The following is a 10,878-nucleotide window of genomic DNA, read 5'->3' on the forward strand; positions in this document are numbered from 1 at the left end:
GAAGAAGAAGAAGAAGAAGAAGAAGAAGAAGAAGAAGAAGAAGAAGAAGAAGAAGAAGAAGAAGAAGAAAGCAAGGAGGAGGAAGAAGAGGAAGAGGAAGAGGAAGAAGAAGAAGAAGAGAGGAAGGAGGAAGGAGGAAGAGGAGGAGGAGGAGGAAGAAGAAGAGGAAGAAGAAGAAGAAGAAGAAACCAACAGAGTGAAAAGAAAACCTACAAATTGGGTCTTTTTTTGGTACTGTGGATCAAACTTGGCACCTTGCATTTGCCAGGCAGCCACTTACTGCACTGAGCTAGCTCTCTGACCCCAAACCCACAAATTGGAAAAAAAGTTTAGCCAACTGTCCCTCAGACAAAGGACTTCTATCTAGAACATGTAAAGAATAAAACAAAACAAAGCAAGAAGCAGGCTACCGAAATTCAAAGACCCAATCCAAAAATGGGCATCTGAGATGAATACACATTTCACAGATGAAGAAATACAAGTGGCAAATAAATAGATGAAAAAATGTTCAATATTATTGATCACTTGAGAAGTGCAAATTAAAACACTGAGATTCCATCTTACACTAGAAAGAATGGCTATCATTAAGAAACCAACCAAACAAATTCTGGAGGGAAGGTGGGGAAAAAGGAACCCTCTCCACTGTTGGTGGGTGTGCAGACTGGTGCAAGCACTGTGGGAGTAAGTGTGGAGACTCCTCAGAAAACGAGGACTGGAGGTCCCATTCAACCCAGCCAACCCTCTTCTGGGTATTTTCCCAGAAGAACTGAAAACATCATACCACAGCGATATATATGCATGCATGTTTATAGCAGCACAGTTTATCACAGTAAAGTCTTAGAAACAACCCACATACCCATCAACTGTGGAATTGATAAAAAGATGTATTTTTACACAATGGACTATTACTTAGCTATAAAAAAGATAAACTTGAACCCCCAGTTCCGCAAAAAAAAAAAAAAAAGATAAACTTGAGGATTTTATAGGTAAATGGATGCAACTAGAGACCATACTCATAAGTGAAATAAATCAGACCCGCATGTGTAAACATTGTATTGTCTTAGTTCAAGAATCTGAAAGAGTGAATAAAATCTGTTAGGGGTAGAGTGTGATGGGGATGTTTAGAAATATGTGAGGAGTTGACTGGGGTCTTCCCTGAGGCGGTGGGAAAGGTGAAAGGAAACTGCACTTTGGGCTGTGCTGGAGAAGAAGGGAGGTGGCCTCTGGGAAGATAAGCTGTGGGCTCAAGGGCTTTAGCCACATTAGATGACCACCCTAATAATTCAGCAATTCAACTGGGGCCAGAACCAACCAGCCCCCCATGCTCCAGCTCTTGTCCCCTGGCCCTGACCTAGAGACACAAACCCTTGAAGGCAACAACTTTGAGCAGCTGTGGCCAGCTCCAGGTATGGGGTGCTCAGGGCGGTGTCCCCAAAGGCTATGCAGTAAATGAAATCTGAAATGCACAATAGATATTGTGAAAGGGAAAGAAGCTACTCAGAAAGAACAGCAGGGATGACAGCAAGAAGGAGGAAATATATGTATATATTTGCACTACTAATTTCTACATCAATTAAACTTTTCATTGACCAAATTTACAGGCTTCTATCTGCTGATCTGAACCACTTTGAAGACAACAGCATACAGCATAACCACTGCTGGATTCCTACCATCTTGTTTCTTGAAATTTTGCATTGTTTTTAATTTTTTTAATTATTTTTTAATTCTCTTCAAAATAAAAAAAGAAAGTGCTTGTTTTAGTGTGTGGAGTGTGTGCAGCTATGTATGTGTGTGTGTAGACCAATGCCCATAAGGCTAAATTTAACTGTGTTAAGGGGCACTTTTTGTTTCTCACAGTCTGTGACGCCCATTTTAACCCATGAGTTAAGACAGTTTTTGGATTCTAAGCAAAGTATATTTTAAAGTTTATAGATTTTACTCAATACTTAGATGTAAACTTCTAAACTGTTGCCTTCTGCAAAAGCTGCTTCTTCAAACAGTACAGAATAAAAGAACAGACACAGCAGGATACTGCGAAGCTTTGTGGCAACAGATTAGATAGTGCCGATAAAATAGACAATTTCTCATGAAAATTGCTATGACAAAATTGATTCAGTGAGATGAAAACATTTAAGCCAACAATTATAAAGTGAGAGGTGAGCATCTTTCCCTCAGATACCATGCCCAGATGGTTTCAGGGGTTTTGGCCAAAATTTGAGGGCAAGTGAACCTTAACTTGCACAGACAAAGGGAACAGAAAGCTAAAGCAAGCCATCCAGTGCGCCGATGAAGTTAATTTGTCCTTAACACGCAACATATGCAAGCATGACAGAAACGGATTTGTGAACAGAAGACAAGTACAACTATCATGTGAACAAAAATAACATAACTGCACAAGAATTCACACATTCTTCTCCTTTTCAGCCTAACTGACACTGGTAAATCTGGAGTCAAAATTCTGGAGTCATAGCCGAAATCAAAGGAAGCGGCTGACCATTTAAAAACGGCAATGCTGACACTTAGGAGTCTGCGCAAGGGATCCTCTAGGGGGCGGTGTTACCTACCAGGATCCTAGCTGGGCCTCCAATCCACGCTGTCCACGTGCGTCCCTCAACCCCGGTGCACCCTGCAAGGTCGTTCAGCTGGTGGCGCGCGAGCCGCTGTCCTATCTGCCAACGTGCAGTAAACGCTAAGTTGCTTCCTACTTTTTGATAATTAATTGACATAATGATCTCCAGGTAAGCCAGTCTTACCTATGTGCATGAGAAACGGAATCCAGTCTACTAAACGCATATAGGTCCCAGGCACTCCACTGCTTGAACAAACATTGGCACTCGGATGACTTACATTCTTTAACACATGGTTTGCTCACGTTATGCCAAAAATGTCCTCCACATCTCTCGTGTGTTGGAAGGGTTAGAGCAGACGGCTGGCAGAGGTGAAGCCTGGGTGGAAGGTCCTGGGGTGGGGGTGTTCCTGGCCCTGGACCCCCGCCTCAGGTGACCATGCCTGAAAACGGGAGCCCACCAAGACCCCAGATTCACTAGAATTGGAAAAGTATAATTTGCTCACCACAAAATGATCCGCTGACAACCGTATGGCATTCTGAACATCCCTCTGCTAACACCTTGTTTAGTTTGGTACTAGGATCAGACCCACAGAAAGCACACTTCCACCGAGCTTCGCTGCAACCCGGCACTTACTCTGCTGTGCTGCAATTATCTACCTAAGCATGGGAAGGACAGACTATGCCTTGTCTTTTCTCCATTTCAGATGCAGAGTTAGGATCTGTCACAGAGTGGGCACTCAGTAAACGTTTGCTGGCCAGCGGTGGTGCACACCTGGAATCCCAGCATTCGGGAGGCTGAAGCAGGAGGATCTTTATGAGTTCAAGACCAGCCTGGGCTACAAAGCGAGCCCAAGGCCAGTTCTCGTGGAGCTGGCTGATCGGTGCTTTCTGTGCCTCTGTATAGGCTTACATGTGGGGTGTAATGCAAAGTCCATTTCTGTATCCAGGTAGAAACAAAGGCCTGCTCAACGCGAGCTGCCTTGCCTCTGCAAACGCTTCCTCTTTAGGCAGCTTCAGGTTGGCATGACAGCTAAATTGCAGGAGGACCGAGCAGAATTTGTGCATCACTTGTGTGGCTGTATTTCAAGCACATCTATTGAGTAAAATGCAGCTTATTTTTTATTATTTCATTTGATTTCTGATACAGGGGCTCTCTACACAGCTTGGCTCAGTGAGCCTCCTGTTTCAGCCTTTCCAGTGCCAGGATTGCAGCGTGTGCCACCAGGCCCTGTTTCAGGTCGGCTCGCTGCGCCCAGGGTTCCAGGGATCACACTGGGGACCTCGCACTTGCCAGGCAGGCGCTTAGGCCACCACGCTCGCTGCCCAGCTGCAATACAGGACTTAGAAGTTATCGAGACTTGGGCATGACGCCCCGTGCCTGTGACCCCAGCACTCAGGAGGCTGAGACAGGAAGATTTCCGTAAGTTTGAGGTCAGCCTGGGCTACATAGTGAGACGCTGCCTAAAAGAAAAAGTTACGGAGAACCTTTTGTAAAGTTATACAAATATGCAGTTAAAATACACTCAGAGCTAATGTGTGCACTCTGGTTTCCTTCGTCATGAAGCCTCTTGGAACACGTCGGGTACCATCACGACGCTGTCCACCCCACAGGGACTTTGTGCCTGCAGACACACCTTGATGCTTGTTTCGTCCTCCCTGCTCCCTTGCACCCTCCTTGCTCCTCGCTTCCGCTGTCCCTTCTCGCATGTTCGTCTCTTTCACCTTCCTTTTCCCTCCCAGCTCCCCTTCTCATCTGAACATTTTGTCTCACACTTTCTATTATACATTTGGGCCTTACTGACGTGGGCAGTAGGTAACACTGCTGGACTAAAGCTTTGCTGTTACTCACCCACGCCTGAAGCCATGACGCGCTCTACAGGGGGCAGTGTCAGGCTCGCGGGTTCCATGAAGCAGGAGGAAAAGCCAAGAGGCTGTCTTTCTCGAGGGATTTCGTACTGGTCCTGCATGGGGCTCTGAGACGAGGGAGAGGGTACCTGGCCTCAGTACAGGAACTGAAGGTGACCTGAGCTTCCTCTGTTAGCTCGGACCGGACTCCTGGCAGGTTCCATTTGCCCTGGCCTGAAACACCACCTTCCACAGGTTTGATCTAGGGTTCTGTGAGACAAAAGCCTGGCCAGGCATTCTGCCTTCTTCCACCCGAAGCACCCCACGTAGTTCCTCCTGTTTAGCGTGCGCCATTCCCTTTTGCGGTCAGATGAATGTGAACTCCGTTAAAACGCAGCCCAAACGTCACGTCCCCGCCACCCTATCTTCCTAAGTGGATTTAATTTCTCCATTTTACGTGTTTCTGTGGAAGTTGATTCTGGCTTCCATAGCACTGTTTCCTTTGGAGACAATGTGGAGGTTGAGGTCTAGCCACGTATGATGGCGCAGGCCTAACCACGGAACCCAGCACTTGGGCTGGGGGTGGGGCGGGGCGAGGAGGAGGAGCAGGGCCGGCCAGCCTGGGCTGCAGCGAGTTCAAGCCCAGTTTGACCCGACAGCCCCTTCTGCCTTCTTTCAGCCATCCTGCCCATCGCTGCCAGCTGCTGCACTGAGGTTTCGCATCATCTTTCCAGAAGGCTTCTAGAAAGAGTGACTGCGTGTCACATCCAAAGAGCAGATGGGGACTGCGACTTGGCTGCTGTCATGTGAGTGTTCTCAGGCGGGGACAACATCTAAACCCGCGCACTGACTAGTTCTCTGGCCCACAGGAACAGACCGAAAGGCTTTGCTGGGTGCACAACATGTGTATCAGCATTCAAGCAAAGGAAAGAAGAACGCGTGCAGGGCCGCAGCCTCCATGGAGTAAGTGCACAATCTCTGGGTTCAGGGATGTCCAGAACCCCACACAAGCCCTAAGCACCGCCCCCCGCGCCTGCGAAGCTGTGTGAGGGCAAGTGCCCTCAGTGCCCAGTTGACACAACTTTCCTGGGCAAAACAGAGCTACTGAATGAAAAAGCAAAATAGCAAGGGGAGGGTAATTCCGCTGTATGTCACGTCTTTAACTTTTTCCAGGTTAGAATGTGGGTTGCTGTCACTTATACTCTTTATCAGGAGCCTATTTTAAGTTTCGAAGAGCTGTCACAGGGACCTGTCCCAGGCACTGGGGGCAATCCAATTTCCAGTATCCTTCTTTGCTTTGGATGCTGGAGTGCTGACTTGAGCGGAGCTCTCGCGCCCCTTGCAGCCGACCCTGGCTCAGGGTGGGAGGCCAAACACAGCCATGTGGAGAGGAAGCCTTACGTTATTTCCTGTGAAATGTAAGGGAAGCCCGCAAGACACAGCTACCTGGCATCAGAACCTGTGGCACAGGCAGCTGTACACTCATGGTGCTCGGCTCACAATACTTCCCATCGCCCCAACAGGCGTGGTAGAGCTAGCCGTGGTCTGTGTCTCGAGACCCCGCGCTCAGGTGGAGGCGTCTCCCTGTCGCGTGTGTTCATCACCAGTTATGATGCAAGGTGCTACCAGTGAACCCTTTGGTAGCCCCTTCTTGGGACCATAAACAACCTCACTGACTATTCCTGAGCTCCTGAATCACTTCTGGGCCCCTTTATCTCATCAATAGACCCAAAAGATATCTATTAATAATCAATAACGTACCAGGCACCATTCCACGGGCTGACAATGCAATAGTCATTCAATGAGCTCTGCCCTCTTGGGGTCCCTGGGAGACATTTTCTCCAGCTGGGTTCTAACGACCATTTCTGAGGATGTGAATAATCTCTAGGATTTAAGATACACTCTTTCCCTTTCAGCAGAAGCTATCTTCTCACTCTTGAGAAGTGCTACTCCAAGAAAAAGATTCTTCGAAGTTCAGGGCAAGGCTGCGACTTTCCACTGCTAAGGCTCTGTTCAGGCCAAGGGGCTGTGAACACCATACCATGTCTGCATAGGGACCTGTGGGAGCGTTTTTGGGCAGTAGCTCTGCAGGTCTTGTAGGATGCTCAGAAGACTCTAATGAGTTTAAAAGCAACCTTGGGGTCAGCTGCTGGGAGGAGACAATTGCTTCCAACTTTTAATAATACTGGATGTCTATTTGGGAGGAGGGGAAGCTGAGAACCCTATGTCCTCAGTTCAAGCTCGCCCTCGGATCCATGCCTGAGGCTGCTTGGTCCCTGGGCACGCCTGGGTCTGAGGCAGCCCAAGGTGAGCTCTGAGCATCCAACTCGCTCAGTGAGCTTCTATTGGTCACAAGTCTTAATGTGCACTGCTGGTAATGATTGGAAGGTGAACAGTTCAGTTAGCTCAAGGACAGAGCCCATGCACAGTAACTGGGGTCCCTGGGTCTCTGCGCTGGCTCCACACCTCGCGTGGCTGTTCTGGCTGGCGGCTGAAACATCAGATCTGGAGTACTGTCAGCTTCTGCCACCTCACTGGCATAGGTCACCTTGGCCCAGAGGAGGCCGAGCATCTACAAGGGACCCCCAGGGAGGCTGAGAATAACCAGGGCACATTTCTGTGGGTAAGATACAAACTCTGGGGCCTCCAGGGATGCCATTATCAACAGGACTTTTAGAGAGTTATTTTAGGAGTAAGGAGGTGTCAGAGAAATGAAAGGCACAGGAACAAAAATGCTATATATCCTCAGCTTGAAAAGGAAATATGTTGAAAAATAAGAGTCTTGGGGGCCTGGCCCTAGCTCAGGCCTTTAAGTGGCTGCTTCCACAAAGCTGTCAGCCTCAGGTTGCTGGAGTTTGAACCTCACAACTCTCCCGCTGGCCAAAAGTGCCCTGAAGGCTTTCGAGGAACAAAGAAAAATAAGAGTCTTCATTTTTAAAAAGATTCAGTTTTAACTAAAGGGAAACTGTGAAGCCAGTCAGTAGAGCCTAAGAATACTGTATTCAAGTGCAAGGTTATAAACTGACTTCTTTGTGCTTGTAAGAAAAGTAAAAACTTCAGAGCAATTGTGACTATACAGGGGGCTGGTGGGATGGCTCGGTGGTCTAAAGCACCTACTTAGAACAAGCTTAGCAAAGCACAGGGACTGCGGTTCAATCCCCCAGCACCACATGCCAGCCAGCCCCACCCCGCCCCCTGGTGGGCTGAGCTGGCCACACACACACACACACACACACACATACACACACACAAATTTAAAAAAAAATGTGACTATACATATATATGATTTAGTACAGGGTCTACGGGGTCTCACTACACAGATCAGACTCCTAGGGATCCTCTTGTTTTCAGCCTCCCAAGCGCTGGGATTACAGATGTGTGCTACCACAACCAGTCTCAATCGCTGTCTCAGCGTGCCCCGGGGGCGGGGCCGGCACAGAGTGCTGGGAATGGAACCCTGGCTGCTGTGCTCTGCCCAAGCAGGCACTTTAGTCCACTGAGCTATCTGGCTAGCCCTTCAAATAAAATTAAATTTGAGGGCTGGAGCGATAGCTCACTAGAATAATTGCCTGCCTGGCAAGCACAGGGTCCTGAGTTCAATCTCCAGTACAAAAAGAAAAAAAAAATTAAATTAAAATTGACTCTAGTGTTTTTAATCACAAATGACAGACCCTCTGTTATGATTTCTGATGTTCAACATAAAGATTATCTTGTTTTCAATTTTTTTTTACTGTAGAGCATCTCCTAATCCAAAGTGTAGTCTCTTAACCTTAATTGTGTACAAAGACTTTACAGTTTGAGACAAGTTTTAAGTGCAGAAAACATTCCTTGTTTTGGAACTGCAATTTCAAAGTGGCATGTATTATAAATCACAATTAAGTAACACACATTAGCTTACAGTGAACTTAGGGGCTGTCTTTCCCTTCTGCCTTGAAACAGGTCCTGCTTCTGGCCCTACTGATCACTGTAACTTTTGCTGCTGAGACAGCAGCTCCTTCGCTTCAGCCCTTCTACTGTGTAAGGTGCCAGAGGTGGAGGCTGTGGAACTGTGAAGAAGGTATCTGCTAGGAAGAAACTCTGAGGTGATTCCATAAAGTTATCTGAGAGGCTTTTTCCGCAGTGGCAAACAGTGTTCAGGGAATGATCTTAGGGGTAATTTCCTGGGAGCCAAAACTGTTTCTAGCTCCTCTCTCATTGATAAAAGAGTCAGGGCATGAGCCAATAGTTTTGTAGAGTCAGACTCTTTCCCCTAGAAGTTTACAATGCGATGACAGGTGCCTGCCTGGAAGACATGCTGTCCAGTTAGGGCAAGGGAGTGTGGAATAGGCTAACGTCTCTCCCAGTATTGTGTCATCTCTTATGATCCTGATGAAATACACGGGGGATACAGTTTCATGACGGGTTTTGCACTTTAGGATTCTAAACCAGCCCAGTATCCCAGATTCGGGATTTGTGTTCTGGCAGCTGCGTCCACTCCCCATCTCCCCTCCCGACCTCCCATCTTTTCTGTAGCCCCTACTGAATTCTACTCCAGTGACAGTGCCTCTGCCTGAAGCCGTCCTGTACACACATGTGTGCATGTGTGCAATTGCGTGTGTCTGTGTGCATGTGTGTGCTATGGGTCACCGGGAATTAAACCTAGAACCTTGGTATGGAGTTTCATCCCTAGCATTTAAAATTATTTTTTTAAATTTTTGAGCCAGGATCTTACAAAGATTACTTAAATTGCTCAGGTTGAACTTGTGCTCCTCCTGCCTCAGTCTCTTACAGTGCTAGGACTGCAGGCATGTGCCACTATTCCCGGCCGCTCTTCTATTCTAACTATGGAGTTGAGTCCTAGTTTGCTCTGGGGTTCGTCTGCATTTCAGTTCAGTCTCTCCTCAGTTCTTGCTGACACCACAGAAGGATTTCAGTTCTTTGGAAAGTGAAGAACTTCAACTTAATCTATCTTATTTTGTTATTATTACTAGTGGTGTTTGGGGACAAAGTCTCACTATGCAGTTCTGGCTGGCCTTGAACTTGCACTGATCTTCCTGCCTTAGCCTTCCGAGTGCTGGGATTACAGGTGTGAGATACCACACCTGGATTCAACTGTTTTGGCTTTTCCTCTGCACCAATGTTATGTTCAGGTTTTCTCCCCTAACAGCAACCCAACTGGCCATGGTGAAAACCAGCTTTCCTTTTGAGGCTTTCTCAGTCTAACACAGAAAATGTGCTCTCTTCTTACGATGCCCCCAACCCTATTTCTTTCAAGGTAAAGGTGGGGGGGGGGGCTAGTTTTCTTAGGGTAAAGCTAATTTATACCTTGCCCTCTTGGCTTGTTTTGAGTCTTCACATGTCTGGTAATAAATCAACATGGGGCAAACTGGACAAACAGCAGCCTACAATCTTTAACTTTCTCCCTCAATAACAAAGCCAAAGGTTTCACTTTTATTAGGACACAGACATATGTATGCAGAGCTAGCAACGACTGGCAACATTTCATCAGAGCTGGCTGGCAGCTGGAGAATTAAAGGTCATACCACCTTTTGTAACAAGAAATCCTCCTGGTTCCTTAGAAATCATGGGTGTCACCTGAGATTCTTCCATTCCAATGCCAACATTTCATGTGGAAAAATTAAAGTGAAAACAAACTCAGAGCTGTGTGGATCTGGATCCATATTATATTCAATTTTAACAAATGCCTAGAATATTTTCAATTCATATTTTCACTTAGTGAATTTCAGCTGTAAATTTTGGCCTTTTCAAAAATATGCCTAGACTTAAGATTGATATTGTTTTGTGGAAATCTTCAATTTTTTTTTTTTTTTTTTTTTGGCGGAACCGGGGATTGAACTCAGGCCCTTGCGCTTGCCAGAGAAGCGATTATTCCACTGAGCCATCTCCCCGGCCCCCCTTCAATGACCTTTTAATTTTATTTATTTATTGTATTTTTTAGGGAAGGGTCTACAGGGTGTTCAGGGTTGCACTACTTGATTGGACTCAGTGATTCTCCTGTTTACAGCCTCCCAAGTGCTGAGATTATAGGCAAGCCACCCTGCCCAGTCTCAATAATTGTCTCAGCACGCCCCAGAGGCCGTGCCAGCACAGCAGGCCTGAGATCAAACCCCTGGCCTCCACGTCTGCTTGCGGGTGCTTTAATCTGCTGAACTATTTGCCTGGCCCTTCAATGATCTTTTAAGGGCCAGGGAGATGGTTCAGTGGAATAAGCACTTCCCTGGCAAGCGCAAAGGCCTGAGTTCAATCCCCGGCTCCGCCAAAAAAAAAAATATCTTTTAAATGGGTTCTTCTGGGGCTGGTGAGATGGCTCAGTGGTCTAAAGCACCTACTTGAACAAGCTTGGCAAAGCACAGGGACCGCGGTTCAATCCCCCAGCACCACATGCCAGCCGGCCGCGCCCCCTGGTGGGCTGAGCTGGCCACACACACACACACACACACACAATAAATAAATAAAATAAAAAA

At 47.0% G+C, this 10,878-nt stretch overlaps 2 protein-coding genes across 3 annotated transcripts in view; one reads left to right on the forward strand and one right to left on the reverse strand.

Annotated features, from left to right (window-relative positions):
• Ccl28 (C-C motif chemokine ligand 28) overlaps positions 1–10,878 on the forward strand; it is a 32,478-nt gene that overhangs the window by 16,736 nt on the left and 4,864 nt on the right. For both annotated transcript variants that reach the window (XM_023707570.1, XM_023707569.1), the window contains one exon: positions 5,094–5,220. In XM_023707570.1, the coding sequence (XP_023563338.1) occupies positions 5,094–5,220 (127 nt within the window). The remainder of the gene's footprint in view (positions 1–5,093; positions 5,221–10,878) is intronic.
• The window catches only part of LOC105741115 (importin subunit alpha-1-like), a gene marked incomplete at its 5' end in the record, with an annotated part of 6,068 nt that continues 1,046 nt past the window's right edge, over positions 5,857–10,878 (reverse strand). The window contains one exon of the mRNA XM_023707568.1: positions 5,857–5,873. Coding sequence (XP_023563336.1) covers positions 5,857–5,873 — 17 coding nt within the window. The remainder of the gene's footprint in view (positions 5,874–10,878) is intronic.

The sequence above is a fragment of the Octodon degus genome, unplaced genomic scaffold (genome assembly GCF_000260255.1).
Source record: "Octodon degus isolate 3935 unplaced genomic scaffold, OctDeg1.0 scaffold00299, whole genome shotgun sequence".
Lineage (NCBI taxonomy): Eukaryota > Metazoa > Chordata > Mammalia > Rodentia > Octodontidae > Octodon > Octodon degus.